Below are 21127 nucleotides of genomic sequence, written 5' to 3'. Positions count from 1 at the left end.
GAATTCCACCTGAGAAGATTAAAAAATGTGTCTCCTCAGTTACCAAACATTTACTGAGTGTTGTTAAAAGGAAAGGCCATGTAACACAGTGGTGAACATGCCCTTTCCCAACTATTTTGGCACGTGTTGCAGCCATGAAATTCTAAGTTAATTATTATTTGCAAAAAAAAATAAAAAATTATGAGTTTGAACATCAAATATGTTGTCTTTGTAGTGCATTCAATTGAATATGGGTTGAAAAGGATTTGCAAATCATTGTATTCCGTTTATATTTACATCTAACACAATTTCCCAACTCATATAGAAATGGGGTTTGTACTTGTGTAGCTAAATAAGGTCGTGCAGAGTAATAAACATTGTTTAAAATAATCTGGTTAGTTCAGTTTAATGTGTGTCAGTGGTTGATTGACACAGTTGACAGTGATTTTTCATGCCTTGACCTACTTGTGTCGCTAAATAAGGTCGTGAAAGTATTAGCAACATTTCCGCAATGCACAGTAATAAACATTGTTTAAAATAATCAGCTCAATTGACAGCTAGTATGCAGGGCTCTGATTATGTACAGTAGGTGATGCTCACATGTGGGTTCCATTTGATCATTTCTCCACTCCCGTTTTCCAAACTATTCATTCGCGCCATTCCTCTCGTGCTCATTTCCTGTGAGTATACAGCTTTAGGAAAAAATGCCTTGAGTCATCTTAAAGAAAAGTGAGTTTTGATATTGTCACCGTATGTAGCAAAAACAAAATTGGCTCATCTGTTAAATTCTTAATACAATCATCTGATATGTTTTATAGGATAGGAGTTCATTTTCTGTGTTGTTTCTTTTCAGTTTGACAACTTCAAGCGTGTTTTCAAAGTGGTGGAAGAGCTCAAGGGCCCCCTAGTGGAGAACATTCGTCAGCATTTCCTTCTCTCTGACAAGCTCGCGAGGTAAAGAGACTTTTAGGTTTGGACTTTACCACCAAAGTGTTGCTAATTTGAGCTTTATGTATTCTCAGGACGTTAACTAACTATCCAGAATACGCCTTTCTTGGCCTGTTTCAGGGATTATGCTGCCATTGTTTTCTTTGCCAACAATCGTTTTGAGACGGGGAAAAGGAAGCTGCAGTATCTCACCTTCCAGGACTTTGCTTTCTGCGCCGGGCAGCTCATCAACAACTGGACAGTCGGAGCCGTTGGTGAGGTTTTTTTTTTGTTAGCATGAGATGAAAGTGACAATGCGACTCATTTCGGCATCTATGAACGTACGTTTTAAATGTGAGCATTTCTGTGGCGGTGAAGCTGGAGTCATACGTTGTAAAAAAGCACTGAGGGTTCTTTGCAGCTTCACACAAAAATGACAAAAATTGCAATTTTTACACCAAATTGTTCAAATATTAGTTAACAGAGCCATTGTGGCAAGGTTCACTGGTTATCATTAAGTAATTTGACTTGTCTTCAATACATGTATGAATGTACTGTGGAGTGAACGAGTGTGAAGTGAAGTGAATTATATTTATATTTCGCTTTTCTCTATTGACTCAAAGCGCTTTTACATAGTGAAACCCAATATTAGACTTAGACTTCCTTTTTATTGTCATTCAAATTTGAACTTTACAATACAGATAAGAACAGAATTTCGTTGCATTAGCTCATGGTAGTGCAGGATAAAAAAAGCAATAAGGTGCAGATATAAATAAATAGATTACTGTACAGATAAATATATTGCACTTTTGCATATGCATCCAGGTTTATGGATGTACGTTATATTGTTTTTATATTCCAGCCAGTTAATCCATTTTTGGGAGGGAATTGAGGGGATTATTTTAATGCGTTCAAGAGTCTTACGGCCTGAGGGAAGAAGCTGTTACAGAACCTGGAGGTTCTGCTACGGAGGCTGTGGAACTTCTTTCTAGAGTCCAGCAGTGAAAACAGTCCTTGGTGGGGGTGGGGGGAGTCTCTGCAGATATATCTAAGTTACATTTAAACCAGTGTGGGTGGCACGGGGAGCAGGTGGGTAAAGTGTCTTGCCCAAGGACACAACGGCAGTGACTAGGATGGCGGAAGCGGGGATCGAACCTGGAACCCTCAAGTTGCTGGCACGGCCACTCTACCAACCGAGCTATACCGCCCCACAAGCTTGACTATTACCGTATTTTTCAGACTACAAGGCGCACTTAAAATCCTTTCATTTTCTCAAAAATCGACAGTGCCCCTTATAACCTGGTGCGCCTAATGTACGGAATAATCGTGGTTGTGCTTATCGACCTCGAAGCAATTTTATTTGGTACATGGTGTAATGATAAGTGTGACCAGTAGATGGCAGTCACACATAAGAGATACGTGTAGACTGCATTATGACGCCAGTAAACAACACCAAAACTTTAAAATGTTCCATTGAAAATAAAGAACATTACACACGGCACTCAAAAAAATCTGTCAACATGTTTTAGTACGACTTCGCAGCCGCACCGCTTGATGGATTGTCGGCCCATTACGGCTACCGTAGTCAGAGATACAAGTATTACTATGGTGTGTGTATAAAGACTGCAAAATGGCACCCATTAGCAGATATTATCTGGCATTTTGTTTCACAATATTATGCAAAACCAACTTTTCTTACCTTCTGGTACCTGCTGATCTGTATTTGATATCTGCATAAGTCCTGAAAATGTGCGCACGTCCGCCACTCTAGTCCGTGCCGATGCCGTAGTCGATAAGCTTCTTCTTTTTCACTATCTTCTTGTTATGTACATTTTATCCTCTGCTGTTGCCATTTCTAATATAAAAAGTAGTGTAAAGTTCTTACTTATATCTTGCTATGGAAGCGCTAAAAACTACCAGTGTAGTGGGTTTACATTATTCACCCACGAAACTTTAGTTATTAGAGAGTTCCGGTCGGACGGTTTTTCACGGGACACATTTCTGGCGTTGTTGTTGCACTAGTGAGCCACGGATGAGGAGATGCTGCTCCGTTATTGATTGAAGTAAAGTCTGAATGTCATTAAAACAGTTAGCGCCATCTTTTGACACTTCTTCCACTCCCGTCCTTGCACTCTACACCGCTACAACAAAGATGACGGGGAGAAGACGCTGTCGAAGGTGAGCCACGTAAATAAGACCGCCCACAAAACGGCGCATCTTAAAGCGACTGTCAGGAAGTGACTTGAAGATGATGTGTAAAACATCATCTATGCAACATTTTGACCAAAGAACCACCATTACATGTTATGTAGACCACAAGGAAGTCTTTTACATTTAGAAAAAAATCATAATATGACCCTTTTAATGCGCCTTATAATCCGGAGCGCCTTTTGTATGAAAAAAGACCTGACTCGACCCGCTCATCAGCAGTGCGCCTTATAATCTGGTGCGCCCTACGTGAATAATTTGTCCTGTCAATTCTCAGCAAAATTGTGATTCACATTTTTGCAGAACTACTAACCCTGTTTCCAAATGAGTTGGGAAATTGTGTTAGATGTAAATATAAACGGAATACAATGATTTGCAAATCCTTTTCAACCCATATTCAGTTGAATATGCTACAAAGACAACATATTTGATGTTCAAACTGATAAATGTTTTTTTTTTGCAAATAATCATTACCTTTAGAATTTGATGCCAGCAACACGTGACAAAGAAGTTGGGAAAGGTGGCAATAAATACTGATAAAGTTGAGGAATGCTCATCAAACACTTATTTGGAACATCCCACAGGTGAACAGGCAAATTGGGAACAGGTGGGTGCCATGCTTGGGTATAAAAGTAGATTCCATGAAATGCTCAGTCATTCACAAACAAGGATGGGGCGAGGGTCACCACTTTGTCAACAAATGCGTGAGCAAATTGTTGAACAGTTTAAGAAAAACCTTTCTCAAGCAGCTATTGCAAGGAATTTAGGGATTTCACCATCTATGGTCCGTAATATCAAAGGGTTCAGAGAATCTGGAGAAATCACTGCACGTAAGCAGCTAAGCCCGTGACCTTCGATCCCTCAGGCTGTACTGAATCAACAAGCGACATCAGTGTGTTAAGGATATCACCACATGGGCTCAGGAACACTTCAGAAACACACTGTCAGTAACTACAGTTGGTCGCAACATCTGTAAGTGCAAGTTAAAACTCTCCTATGCAAGGCGAAAACCGTTTTATCAACAACACCCAGAAACGCCGTCGGCTTCGCTGGGCCCGAACTCATCTAAGATTGACTGATGCAAAGTGGAAAAGTGTTCTGTGGTCTGACGAGTCCACTTTTCAAATTGTTTTTGGAAACTGCGGACGTCGTGTCCTCCGGACCAAAGAGGAAAAGAACCATCCGGATTGTTATAGGCGCAAAGTTGAAAAGCCAGCATCTGTGATGGTATGGGGGTGTATTAGTGCCCAAGACATGGGTAACTTACACATCAGTGAAGGCGCCATTAATGCTGAAAGGTACATACAGGTTTTGGAGCAACATATGTTGCCATCCAAGCAACGTTACCATGGACGCCCCTGCTTATTTCAGCAAGACAATGCCAAGCCATGTGTTACATCAACGTGGCTTCATAGTAAAAGAGTGCGGGTACTAGACTGGCATGCCTGTAGTCCAGACCTGTCTCCCATTGAAAATGTTTGGCGCATTATGAAGTAAAATACCACAACTGTTGAACAACTTAAGCTGTACATCAAGCAAGAATGGGAAAGAATTCCACCTGAGAAGCTTAAAAAATGTGTCTCCTCACTTCCCAAACGTTTGCTGAGTGTTGTTAAAAGGAAAGGCCATGTAACACAGTGGTGAACATGCCCTTTCCCAACTACTTTGGCACGTGTTGCAGCCATGAAATTCTAAGTTAATTATTATTTGCAAAAAAAAAATAAAGTTTATGAGTTTGAACATTGGAGGGGACCGCAGATGTGGGGACCCCCCCCCCCCCCTGGGCGACCGGTGCAACAAATATCTTGTCTTTGTAGTGCATTCAATTGAATATGGGTTGAAAAGGATTTGCAAATCATTGTATTCCTTTTATATTTACATCTAACACAATTTCCCAACTCATATGGAAACGGGGTTTGTAATACAGGCCGAAATTTTGTCATTAAAATGTACTTAAATTATTCTTGATCATTCTTTTAAGATTAAAACGTGTAAAGGGTGCCTGCACTAAAATGTTAACGACTTGCTAAATAGTTGATCAATTATCTTGGCAATAGAAACACAACATCCTCAAAATGTTGCGTTTCATTGTATGTGCACAATATGTATTATTTAATGGTAATTTTTTGGTCTGTCGTTCTGTTTGACTTATGTAGCTGTATGTAGAAATGGCGCCGTTTGGGTTTTTTAACGTTTTCATGTGTTTTACTTTATTTGTGTGGCTTTTGTGAACCTGCACTGCAACCTCATCATTTCTCCATGGTGGGATAAATCAAGTGTCTATATTAGCTATAATAGCCTACTATCAAAATTACTTTAAAAGTCTTATACAAGTGTTATAATGAAGGCAACACATGATGTAAGTGTCTATATTAGCTATAATAGCCTACTATCAAAATGACTATGTGTCGCAGGCTGCAGCAAATCTTTGTCGACAGAAATGTTGACATGTAATATTTATTCTACACATGTTTACAACATTAGAAACCATTAGTAAATCAGAGGCTACTAAGAAGGTGACATAACTCCTGGAAATGACTGTCTTTTAATGGCCTGAGGTAAAGATGTGTGTGTCCAAGTTAAAGGAAACGGCAGGCTGTCTTCTTTTAATGGATTTATTACAATCTTTGCGAGCGAGGTAACGTTTGTTGTGGTCTGGAACAACATGGCACACAAACAACTATCTAAAATGCAGACAATATTACATACAGATAATGTGTCATGAGACATGCAAAACTAAATTATATACAAAGAGGATAAAAATACAGGAAATAAAATGAGATCAAATATCAATCAATGTTTACTTATGTAGCCCTAAATCACAAGTGTCTCAAAGGGCTGCACAAGCCACAACGACATCCTCGGCTCAGATCCCACATCAGGGCAAGAAAAAACAATGGGATAACAATGAGAAACCTTGGAGGGGACCGCAGATGTGGGGACCCCCCCCCCCCCTGGGCGACCGGTGCAACAAATATCTTGTCTTTGTAGTGCATTCAATTGAATATGGGTTGAAAAGGATTTGCAAATCATTGTATTCCTTTTATATTTACATCTAACACAATTTCCCAACTCATATGGAAACGGGGTTTGTAATACAGGCCGAAATTTTGTCATTAAAATGTACTTAAATTATTCTTGATCATTCTTTTAAGATTAAAACGTGTAAAGGGTGCCTGCACTAAAATGTTAACGACTTGCTAAATAGTTGATCAATTATCTTGGCAATAGAAACACAACATCCTCAAAATGTTGCGTTTCATTGTATGTGCACAATATGTATTATTTAATGGTAATTTTTTGGTCTGTCGTTCTGTTTGACTTATGTAGCTGTATGTAGAAATGGCGCCGTTTGGGTTTTTTAACGTTTTCATGTGTTTTACTTTATTTGTGTGGCTTTTGTGAACCTGCACTGCAACCTCATCATTTCTCCATGGTGGGATAAATCAAGTCCATGCTGTCCTTTTCCCGTGGCACGCTTTGTCAAAAGTGTTCTTCCGTCTGCTGGCCACCAGAGGTCCTCAGGCCCTTGTAGAAGGAATGACGGCTTATTTGGTACAAGAGTAGAACTTGAGTAACAGTGCTTGAATGCATAACAGTGCTCCAAAAGTATTTGGACAGTGACCGACCACAATTGATGTGGTTATAAGTGTATTATGAGGACATTTACTAGATGTCCATTATCTTATACCAGGGGTCGGCAACCCAAAACGTTGAAAGGGCCATATTGGACCAAAAATACAAAAATCTGATCTGTTTGGAGCCGCAAAAAATGAAAAGCCGTATATAAGTCTTATAATGAAGGCAACACATGATGTAAGTGTCTATATTAGCTATAATAGCCTACTATCAAAATTACTTTAAAAGTCTTATACAAGTGTTATAATGAAGGCAACACATGATGTAAGTGTCTATATTAGCTATAATAGCCTACTATCAAAATGACTATGTGTCGCAGGCTGCAGCAAATCTTTGTCGACAGAAATGTTGACATGTAATATTTATTCTACACATGTTTACAACATTAGAAACCATTAGTAAATCAGAGGCTACTAAGAAGGTGACATAACTCCTGGAAATGACTGTCTTTTAATGGCCTGAGGTAAAGATGTGTGTGTCCAAGTTAAAGGAAACGGCAGGCTGTCTTCTTTTAATGGATTTATTACAATCTTTGCGAGCGAGGTAACGTTTGTTGTGGTCTGGAACAACATGGCACACAAACAACTATCTAAAATGCAGACAATATTACATACAGATAATGTGTCATGAGACATGCAAAACTAAATTATATACAAAGAGGATAAAAATACAGGAAATAAAATGAGATCAAATATCAATCAATGTTTACTTATGTAGCCCTAAATCACAAGTGTCTCAAAGGGCTGCACAAGCCACAACGACATCCTCGGCTCAGATCCCACATCAGGGCAAGAAAAAACAATGGGATAACAATGAGAAACCTTGGAGGGGACCGCAGATGTGGGGACCCCCCCCCCCCCTGGGCGACCGGTGCAATGGACGTCGAGTGGATCTAACATAATATTGTGAGAGTCCAGTCCATAGTGGATCTAACATAATAGTGAGAGTCCAGTCCATAGTGGATCTAACATAATAGTGAGAGTCCAGTCCATAGTGGATCTAACATAATAGTGAGAGTCCAGTCCATAGTGGATTTAACATAATAGTGAGAGTCCAGTCCATAGTGGATCTAGTTAATAGTGGGAGAGTCCAGTCCATAGTGGATCTAACATAATAATAATAATAATAATAATAACTGGGATTTATATAGCGCTTTTCTAAGTACACAAAGTCACTTTACATGTAGGACCCATCAATCATTCACACCTGGTGGTGGTAAGCTACTTTCATAGCCACAGCTGCCCTGGGGTAGACTGACGGAAGCGTGGCTGCAATTTGCGCCAACGTTCCCTCCGACCACCACCTATCATTCATCATTCAGTTCACCGGTGTGAGTGGCACCGGGGGCAAAGGGTGAAGTGTCCTGCCCAAGGACACAACGGCAGCGATTTTGGGATGGTAAGAGACGGGGAGCGAACCTGCAACCCTCAGGTTTCTGGCACGGTTGCTCAACATAATAGTGTGAGAGTCCAGTCCATAGTGGATCTAACATAATAGTGAGAGTCCAGTCCACAGTGGATCTAACATAATAGTGAGAGTCCAGTCCATAGTGGATCTAACATAATAGTGTGAGAGTCCAGTCCATAGTGGATCTAACATAATAGTGTGAGAGTCCAGTCCATAGTGGATCTAACAGAATAGTGAGAGTCCAGTCCACAGTGGATCTAACATAATAGTGAGAGTCCAGTCCATAGTGGATCTAACATAATAGTGTGAGAGTCCAGTCCATAGTGGATCTAGCATAATAGTGTGAGAGTCCAGTCCATAGTGGATCTAACAGAATAGTGAGAGTCCAGTCCACAGTGGATCTAACATAATAGTGAGAGTCCAGTCCATAGTGGATCTAACATAATAGTGTGAGAGTCCAGTCCATAGTGGATCTAGCATAATAGTGTGAGAGTCCAGTCCATAGTGGATCTAACATAATAGTGAGAGTCCAGTCCACAGTGGATCTAACATAATAGTGAGAGTCCAGTCCATAGTGGATCTAACATAATAGTGTGAGAGTCCAGTCCATAGTGGATCTAGCATAATATTGTGAGAGTCCAGTCCATAGTGGATTTAACATAATATTGTGAGAGTCCAGTCCATAGTGGATCTACCATAATATTGTGAGAGTCCAGTCCGTAGTGGATCTAACATAATATTGTGAGAGTCCAGTCCATAGTGGATCTAACATAATATTGTGAGAGTCCAGTCCATAGTGGATCCAACATAATAGTGAGAGTCCAGTCCATAGTGGATCTAGTTAATAGTGTGAGAGTCCAGTCAATAGTGAATCTAACATAATAGTGAGAGTCCAGTCCATAGTGGATCTAACATAATAGTGTGAGAGTCCAGTCCATAGTGGATCTAGCATAATATTGTGAGAGTCCAGTCCATAGTGGATCTAACATAATATTGTGAGAGTCCAGTCCATAGTGGATCTACCATAATATTGTGAGAGTCCAGTCCGTAGTGGATCTAACATAATATTGTGAGAGTCCAGTCCATAGTGGATCTAACATAATATTGTGAGAGTCCAGTCCATAGTGGATCTAACATAATAGTGAGAGTCCAGTCCATAGTGGATCTAACATAATAGTGTGAGAGTCCAGTTCATAGTGGATCTAGCATAATAGTGTGAGAGTCCAGTCCATAGTGGATCTAACATAATAGTGAGAGTCCAGTCCACAGTGGATCTAACATAATAGTGAGAATCCAGTCCATAGTGGATCTAACATAATAGTGTGAGAGTCCAGTCCATAGTGGATCTAGCATAATATTGTGAGAGTCCAGTCCATAGTGGATCTAACATAATATTGTGAGAGTCTAGTCCGTAGTGGATCTAACATAATATTGTGAGAGTCCAGTCCAAGTGGATCTAACATAAAATTGTGAGAGTCCAGTCCATAGTGGATCTAACATAATAGTGAGAGTCCAGTCCATAGTGGATCTAGTTAATAGTGTGAGAGTCCAGTCAATAGTGGATCTAACATAATAGTGAGAGTCCAGTCTGCAGTGGATCTAACATAATAGTGAGAGTCCAGTCCATAGTGGATCTAACAAAATAGTGTGAGAGTCCAGTCGATAGTGGATCTAGCATAATATTGTGAGAGTCCAGTCCATAGTGGATCTAGCATAATATTGTGAGAGTCCAGTCCATAGTGGATCTAACATAATATTGTGAGAGTCCAGTCCATAGTGGATCTAGCATAATAGTGAGAGTCCAGTCCATAGTGGATCTAACATAATAGTGTGAGAGTTCAGTCCATAGTGAATCTAACATAATAGTGAGAGAGTGCAGTCCATAGTGGGGCCAGCAGGAGATCATCTTGAGTGGAAACAGCAGCGCAGAGACGTCCCAAACTGATGCACAGATGAGTGGTCCACCCTGGATCCCGACTTTGGACAGCTAGCACGTCATCTGTGGTCACCGAATCTGTGCCCCCCCCCCTCCACGAAGGAGAGGGGGTCAGAGCAGAAAAGAAACGGCAGATCAATTGGTCTAAAAGTGTGGTCTATTTAAAGGCTAGAGTATACAAATGAGTTTTAAGATGGGACTTAAATGCTTCTACTGAGGTAGCATCTCTAACTGTTATCGGGAGGGCATTCCAGAGTACTGGAGCCCCAATAGAAAACGCCCTATAGCCCGCAGACTTTTGTTGGGCTCTGGGAATCACTAATAAGCCGGAGTTCTTTGAACGCAGATTTCTTGCCGGGACATATGGTACAATGCAATCAGCAAGATAGGATGGAGCTAGACCGTGTAGTATTTTATACCTAAGTAGTAAAACCTTAATATAACTACAAATGAGGCGTGATGATGCAATATGTACATACAGCATTGATTAGCTTGCAGTCATGCACTGACCAAATTTGCCTGATTGGCACTCCCAACAAGTCAATAACATCAACAAAGCGCACCTTTGTGCATTCACGCACAGTATAAAACGTTTGGTGGACAAAATGAGACAAAGAAGGAGTGGAAGATTTTACATGTAAACAATCACAGTCCACACTATGGTGAGTTCAAGAACCGCCGAAATAAGTAGGACAAAACGATGTTAACCAAACACTCTCATCAGTGCAGCATACACACAAACATATTAAACAGTGGTAGTTCTAAATAAATAAATGATAAATGGGTTATACTTGTATAGCGCTTTTCTACCTTCATCTAACAGCTGGGAAGGTTTTTGTCATGTTTGTCCTCAAACAAGAAATGTAGTTAATTACTGTAACGTATTATTTTCAGGTCTCCCTATGTCTAGCATTAAAAGATTACAGTTGGTACAAAATGCGACTGCTAGACTTTTGACAAGAACAAGAAAGTTTGATCATATTACGCCTATACTGTATATACCTTTTTATATACATATATATATATATATATATATTTATATATATATATATATATATATATATATATATATATATATATATATATATATATATATATACCTATACTGGCTCACCTGCACTGGCTTCCTGTGCACTTAAGATGTGACTTTAAGGTTTTACTACTTATGTATAAAATACTACACAGTCTAGCTCCATCCTATCTTGCTGATTTATTGTACCATATGTCCCGGCAAGAAATCTGCGTTCAAAGAACTCCGGCTTATTAGTGATTCCCAGAGCCCCCCCAAAAAATAAAAAGTCTGCGGGCTTTCGAGCGTTTTCTATTAGGGCTCCAGTACTCTGGAATGCCTTCCCGGTAACAGTTAGAGATGCTACGTCAGTAGAAGCATTTAAGTCCCATCTTAAAACTCATTTGTATACTCTAGCCTTTAAATAGACCCCCCTTTTAGACCAGTTGATCTGCCGTTTCTTTTCTTTTCTGCTCTGCCCCCCTCTCCCTTGTGGAGGGGGGGGCACTGGTTCGGTGGCCACGGATGAAGCGCTGGCTGTCCAGAGTCGGGACCCGGGGTGGACCACTTGCCTGTGCATCGGTTGGGGACGTCTTTGCGCTGCTAATCCGTCTCCGCTCGAGATGGTCTCCTGCTGGCCCCACTATGGACTGGACTCTTACTATTATGTTAGATCAGGGGTCACCAACCTTTTTGAAACCAAGAGCTACTTCTTGGGTACTGATCAATGCGAAGGGCTACCAGTTTGATACACACTTAAATAGATTGCCAGAAATAGCCAATTTGCTCAATTTACCTTTAACTCTATGTTATTATTAATAATTAATGATATTTATCTTTGTGGAAACACTGATCATCTTAATGATTTCTCACAATAAATATATATAGAAACAGATAAATGTCAATATGCAACACTTTATTTTGATATTTTCTCTAAGTGCACATTTTTCAAATTGAACATTTTCAAATGATCACTTCTAAGACAGTCTTGTGAAATCACAATATCCCATTTTAACTAGCTAGCCACTAACATTTTTTTAACAAATCATGAATTAATTTGCACCATGTTTGTACAAATAATAACTCGTGTAAAATACAAAAGTCAACTCTCAAATTTTTAAATAAATCATGTCACACTTTGAACTGGACACCAAATCTGCTATCTGTTTCTTTGTCAGTTTGTGAAGACCAAGTCTTTAAAATATTTTCTTGGATTTTCAAATTCTATTTGAGTTTTGTCTCTCTTAGAATTAAAAATGTCGAGCAAAGCGAGACCAGCTTGCTAGTAAATAAATACAATTTAAAAAATAGAGGCAGCTCACTGGTAAGTGCTGCTATTTGAGCTATTTTTAGAACAGGCCAGCGGGCTACTCATCTGGTCCTTACGGGCGGCCTGGTGCCCGTGGGCACCACGTTGGTGACCCCTGTGTTAGATCCACTATGGACTGGACTCTCACAATATTATGCTAGATCCACTCAATGTCCATTGCACCGTTCGCCATGGGGGGGTCCCCACGCGGTCCTCTCCAAGGTTTCTCATTGTCCCATTGGGTTGAATTTTTCCTTGCTCTGATGTGGGATCTGAACTGAGGATGTCGTTGTGGCTTGTGCAGCCCTTTGAGACACTTGTGATTTAGGGCTATATAAATAAACATTGATTGATTGATAGTTTTCCCCCATCTTTTTCCATTTTCAATCCTTTTAAAGAAAAAATGCTTCAGGGAGCCACTAGGGCGCCGCTAAAGAGCCGCGGGTTGCTGACCCCCGTGTTATACAGAGTACCTCAGGGGCTCAGAAGTATTTGGAAGCGTCGCTCCGGTAATTGGCGGCGTCCAGCCTAAAGAAATATGAAGCAGACAAACATCTGTATTTTGTAGCAACCAAACAAAACCCTGAGAGGAAACAACACACCTGCCAGATAATGTAAAGTGCCTTGCTCCTTCTAGATAACTTGGTGGAAGACATGGACGTGGATCTTGACAAAGAATTTCTACAAGAGCTGAAAGAGCTGAAGATTTTGATCTCTGACAAAGATCTGCTGGATCAACACAAAAGGTCTGACGTATTCACACACATTTGCTGCTGAACAGGGAAAACAAAAGAGTTTTTTCATTTTCTGTCCACAGTCTTGTCTGCGCAGCCCTCAGGGGGAAAACCAAAGCTTATAATGAGATGGAGGCCAACTTTAAGGTGAGAAACATTGGAGAAGGTTCTGGTCTTGCTGCGACGCTACGTGTCCAACAGGCCGTACGCTTCAGTTGAGCTTGCCAAAGTCTTTTTGGCCCTTGTGCAAGTTTACAACTGTATTTTTTGGTCAAGTGCCAAATTGTTTGACTTTCCACTGTACAAATGACTGACTTGTCATCGTTCCAGAATCTTTCCAGAGGCCTAGTGAACATCGCAGCCAAGCTAACCAACACAAAAGACGTCCGTGATTTCTTCATCGACCTTGTTGAGAAGGTGGGCCCCCCTACCCCTTCTTATTCCTCGAAATGCATTGTCAATCAACAGCAAGGCCAGAAGCTGCTTCGTATTAACTCTCCTCCTCCCTTCCTTGTCCCGCCTCAAGTTTATTGAGCCGTGTCGCTCGGACCGATGGACGGCGTCAGACACCAGGCTTTACTTGACGCACTACACCAACTCCGTGCACATACTGGACACCTTCAAGTGAGTATTACGGGCCCACCAAGGGTGTTTTTATCGCCTCCCACAGGACCGCCCCCTTTTAAAAAAAAAATGTGCTACTTTGGGAAAACCAAACAAAGTCAGATAAACACTCGGGCCATTTGGTGCTCAGTCGTCACGTTGTACGTCTTCCTGTGTCACCCTGTCTCCTTAAGCTGTAGTTACAGTGGAACATCTGTTCAAAAACAAACCATTATTGTCCACCTACAATTTGGTCATAGCGAGTCGTGGGAACTGAAATGATCTGTTCCAAGGTCCCACTGTAGTCATTTTTGGGGTTAAAAGCACAACTTTTTTGGTTCTCAACTAAGCATAAGAATGGCTAAATAAACAAAGTATCTATAGTACAGTGGAAGCCTCAGGAAGCATTACTGTATTTTTGCCTCATCCTTTACTTTAAGCTTGAGTGAAGAGTGCTCTACCGACATGATAAGACCGAAAGAGATGATTAGGGACGGGAATTGGTTCCGATTCCACTCTCGATTCTGCTTAACCATTTGGTTCTTTAACCGATTCTTATTTTGGGAAAAAGATAACAAAAAGATGGATTAGCATCAATTGTGTTTCGTTTAGAGCTAACATGACCTTAAAAAGGTCTTAAGAAACACATAGCATAAAAAAAAAAAAAAAAATTATGAAAATAATAACATTTTTAAATCTGTAGAATTCAACAAAATAAAACATATTCGGAAATTACACAAGAATGTAACTTTTTAAAAACTTTAAAGAATCTTTGTCGTCTGCCGAGACCAGGGGTGCCCAGACTTTTTTCTGCAGGTGAGCTAATTTTCAATTGACCAAGTGGAGGGGATCTACCTCATTCATATATATCATTTATATTGATTTATTTATGAAAGAGAGTTTTTTGTTAACAAGTTAAATGTGTTTAATGATAATACAAGCATGTTTAACATTCCTTTCTTTCATGAAGACAAGAATATAAGTTGGTGTATTACCTGATTCTGATGACTTGCATTGATAGGAATCAGACGGTAGTAGGGATGTCCGATAATATCAGACTGCCGATATTATCGGCCGATAAATGCTTTAAAATGTAATATCGGAAATTAACGCTATCGGTTTCAAAATTATCGCTATCGGTTTCAAAATTATCGCTATCGGTTTCAAAAAGTAAAATGTCTGACTTTTAAAAACGCCGCCGTGTACACGGACTTAGGGATAAGTACAGAGCGCCAATAAACCTTAAAGGCACTGCCTTTGCGTGTCGGCCCAGTCACATAATAGCTACGGCTTTTCACATTCACAAGTGAATGCCCTGCATACTTGGTCAACAGCCATACAGGTCACACTGAGGGTGGCCGTATAAACAACTTTAACACTGTTACAAATATGCGCCACACTGTGAACCCACACCAAACAAGAATGACAAACACATTTCAGGAGAACATCCGCACCGTAACACAACATAAACACAACAGAACAAATACCCAGAACCCCTTGCAGACGCTACAATATACACCCCCCGCTACCCCTATCCACCCCCCCTCCCCCACCTCAACCCCGCCCCCCCCAACCTCCTCATGCTCTCTCAGGGAGAGCATGTCCCAAATTCCAAGCTGCTGTTTTGAGGCATGTTAAAAAAAAGAATGCGCTTTGTGACTTCAATAATAAATAGGGCAGTGCCATGTTGGCATTTTTTTCCATAACTTGAGTTGATTTATTTTGAAAAACCTTGTTACATTGTTTAATGCATCCAGCGGGGCATCACCACAAAATTAGGCATACTAATGTGTTAATTCCACGACTGTATATATCGGTATCGGTTGATATTGGAATCGGTATGTAAGAGTCGGACAATATCGGATATCGGCAAAAAAGCCATTATCGGACATCTCTAGACAGTAGTGATGATAACGTCCACATTTTCAAATGGAGTAGAAAAAAAGTCCTCCTTTCTGTCCAATACCACATGAAAGTCCAGCTTCCGTACTCCTTTTTTTACATTTTACAAGAAATACATTGGCGGTTAACTCCGTAGCTTGCTAGCTTCTGCACGCCAGCTTTCTGAGACTCTTATTTTGTTAGCGCAGGCAGGATGAAGCAGTGCTTTTATTGTAAAGACAGGAACTGTGCAGTCAGTCTTTAGAGTTTTGATGGCAGGTGCGGCGCTAGAGTCTGTTGAGATAAAAAGTGTTTTTCGCCTTCCTGTCGGTCATTTTTTCTTAATAATGATCTGGCAGTAGCCAGCGTCATCTCACAAGACCTGCCCTAGTAAATATACTCTGCAAAGGTTTGTTTAGATTTACAAGATGAAACTAATATAAACTGAAAGAAACCCAATGTATTATACCATTATAATAATATAATAACATAGGCTCATAACTTGCAACACAAGATATTTCAAGCCTTCTTTTGATATAATGTTGATGTTTATGGCTTACAGCTTATGAAAACCATAAATTGAAAATCTCAGAAAGTGTTTTACTTTAAATAACTATAAGCCATGATCATCAAAATTATAATACAGGCTTAACATATCTCACTTTGCATGTAAGGACTTCATATCACATATTGGTTTCATGTTTGAAATTGAATTTTTGACATGAATGGACTTTTACACCATATTCTAATTGTATGAGTTCCACCTGAATAATGTCATGACTGAGTGAAAATGTGGTTGGAGGAAAACATTGCGTAATGATGTCATCCTCTCCCGCAGGAACCGTTTGAAACAAATGGCAAGCGGTTCCAAGGACTTTATACACTGGGAACCGGTTTTCTATTCCCATTCCTAGAGATGATACAGTCTTATCTGCTCACAGATGCTACCTGGTGGTTTTTTGAGCCATAACAGCTAGTCCTGGATAGTCCCACTCCTTAATTCTTCAGTCATATGCAGGTTTCTCACAAGAGTGAGGCAAAAATACAGTGTTACCTACTGTAAATTGTATTAAAAGAGGGTAAAGGTCACTAAAGGGTTTCAATTATGTCTAAATGGCTCTCATAATGTTTAAAAATGTATTTACAAAGTCGTAAACAGTTTTTTTATGCTCCAGTTATGAAAATATTTGATTCCTCCTCCTCGGAAAATTCAATTTATCGCGGTCATGTCCGGAACCAATTAACAGAGATAAACGAGGGATGACTGGACCACGTTCTGAACAGTCATAAAAGTGTAAATAGAAGTGAATCGCTGTTATTAATTAGACCCACATAAGAATAAAACACCCAGGATTGATTATTGATGATAAAAATTAAATAACTAATGATGTTGAATGTCATTTGTAGTTTAGATGCACCTTACACTTTTAAGCATTCTTAATTGTCACACAAGTGTAAAAAGAAGTTAAAGCACTGGTAATAATAAGACCCCTATAACAATAAAACACTCAGGAATAACTAATTAGTTAATGAATGATGATTAAGATTAATTTACTCTTGATGTGAATGTAATCTGTTGTTTTAGATGCGCCTCATATATCAATCTTATAAACATTAACTGTAAAAAGAAGTAATGCAAAACCCCTTGCTACTTACTGAACTTAGTTATTGCCAATTGTGAGTTATGACACAACTTTTTAAGAAGTATTTTCCCCCGAAATGGTTCAACATGCACAGCTTGCACTACATTTAGTTTTTCATGTAAGCACTGTGGAATGGAATCTGCACAGCACAAAGAGATATTCCTCAAAAGAAACCCTTGCCTTTGCTGAGAGAACACTGGCTGACGTTGGATTGTGCTTGTGTCTCTCTCCCCTGCATCAGACATCAAGTTGTGTGGGACAGATACATGGCCGTCATCAAAAGCTGCATCTTCAAAATGTATCACGACTGAACAGGTTTTTTCTCCACTTCTCCTCGCTGTTGTTTTCTTTAAAAAAAAAAAAAAAAAAAAACCATTCCCCTCCGTCCAAGCTGTTATTTTAGCCCCCTTCGGGTTTGTGGTTCCCCTTGCTTGTCTTGTGAGTAATTCTTACGCTCAAGCCCCCTCGTTATTATTTATCCTCCAAACTGCTCGTGCGCTCTCGGTGTCTATGTTTGTAAATAAAAAGAGCAAATGTACGCCAAGGTTTGATGTTGTGCTGTTTTACCTGCCGAGAAACATGGAAAAGTCAGTCCAGACCAGGCCTGGGCAATTATTTTGACTTGGGCGCCAAATTTACAGAAAAAAATGTGTCTGGGGGCCGGTATATCTATTTTTAGGAACACTAATACAAAACCTCACAATAATGTTTGATTGAATGCTAAAAACGTTATGACAGACCGCCTTAAAAAACGGAATTACATTTGACATTTTTTTACTGAATGAGACACCCAGAATGTACATGAAAATAAAGAATGTTACAATATTAACTATGAAGGATAAAACACTGAATATTGACAACATATGAACGTCACACCCCCTCTCCATCCACATATTTTGCAATCAAGCGAAACACAACACAAATGCAACAAACACAGCCAAATATGAATGAGAAGAGTAAAAAAACCCACCTACAATCTGATATATGTGATATATCACTAAGCTTTAGAACTTTGTTGTAAAAATCTCATTCCGCGTCTGTCCCTAACACCCACATTTCAGGCTCTGGAAACACTCTGTGGAAACGCTCCCCACCCACACTGCTTGGTGCCTCATCTGAGCTGCTGTGACTTACATTACCATAGTAACTATTTAGATGACCATAGTAACTAATTAAATGACCATAATAACTAGTTAGATGCCCATAGTAACTAATTAGATGCCCATAGTAACTAATTAAATTATCATAGTAAGTAATTAGATGACCATAGTAACTAATTAGATGACCATAGTAACTAGATGACCATAGTAACTAATTAAATTACCATAGTAACTAATTAGATGCCCATAGTAACTAATTAGATGACCATAGTAAGTAGATGACCATAGTAACTAATTAAATTACCATAGTAACTAATTAGATGCCCATAGTAACTAATAAGATGACCATAGTAACTAATTAAATTACCATAGTAACTATTTAGATGACCATATTAACTAATTAGAGGCCCATAGTAACTAATTAGATGCTCTAAGTAACTCATTAGATGACCATGGTAACTAATTAGATTACTATAGTAACTAATTAGATGACCATAGTAACTAATTAGATGACCATAGTAACTAGATGACCATAGTAACTAATTAAATTACCATAGTAACTAATTAGATGCCCATAGTAACTAATAAGATGACCATAGTAACTAATTAAATGACCATAGTAACTATTTAGATGACCATATTAACTAATTAGAGGCCCATAGTAACTAATTAGATGCTCTAAGTAACTCATTAGATGACCATGGTAACTAATTAGATTACTATAGTAACTAATTAGATGACCATAGTAACTAATTCAATTACCATAGTAACTAATTAGATGCCCATAGTAACCAATTAGATGCCCATAGTAACTAATTAAATTACCATAGTAACTAATTAGATGACCATAGTAACTAGATGACCATAGTAACTAATTAAATTACCATAGTAACTAATGAGATGCCCATAGTAACTAATTAGATGACCATAGTAACTAGATGACCATAGTAACTATTTAAATTACCATAGTAACTAATTAGATGCCCATATTAACTAATAAGATGACCATAGTAACTAATTAAATTACCATAGTAACTAATTAGATGCCCATAGTAACTATTTAGATGACTATAGTAACTAGATGATCATAGTAACTAATTAAATTACCTTAGCAACTAATTCGATGCTCTAAGTAACTCATTAGATGACCATAGTAACTAATTCAATTACCATAGTAACTAATTAGATGCCCATAGTAACTATTTAGATGACCATAGTAACTAATTAGAGGCCCATAGTAACTAATTAGATGACCATAGTAACTAATTAAATTACAATAGTAACTAACTAGATGACCATAGTAACTAATTACATTACCATAGTAACTAATTAGATGCCCATAGTAACTAATAAGATGACCATATTAACTAGATGACCATAGTAACTATTTAAATTACCATAGTAACTAATTAGATGCCCATATTAACTAATAAGATGACCATAGTAACTAATTAAATTACCATAGTAACTAATTAGATGCCCATAGTAACCAATTAGATGCCCATAGTAACTAATTAAATTACCATAGTAACTAATTAGATGACCATAGTAACTAGATGACCATAGTAACTAATTTAATTACCATAGTAACTAATGAGATGCCCATAGTAACTAATTAGATGACCATAGTAACTAGATGACCATAGTAACTATTTAAATTACCATAGTAACTAATTAGATGTCCATATTAACTAATAAGATGACCATAGTAACTAATTAAATTACCATAGTAACTAATTAGATGCCCATAGTAACTATTTAGATGACTATAGTAACTAGATGATCATAGTAACTAATTAAATTACCTTAGCAACTAATTCGATGCTCTAAGTAACTCATTAGATGACCATAGTAACTAATTCAATTACCATAGTAACTCATTAGATGACCATGGTAACTAATTCAATTACCATAGTAACTAATTAGATGCCCATAGTAACTAATTAAATTACAATAGTAACTAACTAGATGACCATAGTAACTAATTACATTACCATAGTAACTAATTAGATGCCCATAGTAACTAATAAGATGACCATATTAACTAGATGACCATAGTAACTATTTAAATTACCATAGTAACTAATTAGATGCCCATATTAACTAATAAGATGACCATAGTAACTAATTAAATTACCATAGTAACTAATTAGATGCCCATAGTAACTATTTAGATGACTATAGTAACTAGATGATCATAGTAACTAATTAAATTACCATAGTAACTAATTCGATGCCCATAGTAACTATTTAGATGACCATAGTAACTAGATGACCATAGTAACTATTTAAATTACCATAGTAACTAATTAGATGCCCATATTAACTAATAAGATGACCATAGTAACTAATTAAATTACCATAGTAACTAATTAGATGCCCATAGTAACTATTTAGATGACTATAGTAACTAGATGATCATAGTAACTAATTAAATTACCATAGCAATTAATTCGATGCCCATAGTAACTATTTAGATGACCATAGTAACTAGATGACCATAGTAACTAATTAGATTACCATAGTAACTAATTAGATGCCCATAGTAACTAATTTGATGACCATGGTAACTTATTAGATTACCATAGTAACTAATTAGATGACCATAGTAACTAGTATATCATGCAGATTCCAACCATTGAAAGACTTAGTATAGTTGAAGACTTACGGTCATTAGAAAACATCACTGCACATCATAATGGCAGCTACACATAATCCTTAAGATCTAAAAAAATTATTGGGGAATGTCCGG

The 21127-nt window shown here is 38.4% G+C and overlaps 1 protein-coding gene across 2 annotated transcripts in view; it reads left to right on the top strand.

The window, feature by feature from the left end:
• fibpa (fibroblast growth factor (acidic) intracellular binding protein a) overlaps positions 1-17813 on the top strand; it is a 41321-nt gene extending 23508 nt beyond the window's left edge. For both annotated transcript variants that reach the window (XM_061930111.1, XM_061930109.1), the window contains 7 exons: positions 833-933; positions 1048-1181; positions 13052-13160; positions 13232-13295; positions 13479-13565; positions 13675-13772; positions 17517-17813. In XM_061930111.1, coding sequence (XP_061786095.1) covers positions 833-933; positions 1048-1181; positions 13052-13160; positions 13232-13295; positions 13479-13565; positions 13675-13772; positions 17517-17586 — 663 coding nt within the window. In that variant the 3' untranslated portion in view covers positions 17587-17813. The remainder of the gene's footprint in view (positions 1-832; positions 934-1047; positions 1182-13051; positions 13161-13231; positions 13296-13478; positions 13566-13674; positions 13773-17516) is intronic.
• Positions 17814-21127: the final 3314 nt, after the last annotated feature.

This window comes from Nerophis lumbriciformis, linkage group LG36 (assembly GCF_033978685.3).
Source record: "Nerophis lumbriciformis linkage group LG36, RoL_Nlum_v2.1, whole genome shotgun sequence".
NCBI classification, from domain to species: Eukaryota; Metazoa; Chordata; class Actinopteri; order Syngnathiformes; family Syngnathidae; genus Nerophis; species Nerophis lumbriciformis.
This window is presented reverse-complemented; position numbering and strand designations above follow the sequence as displayed.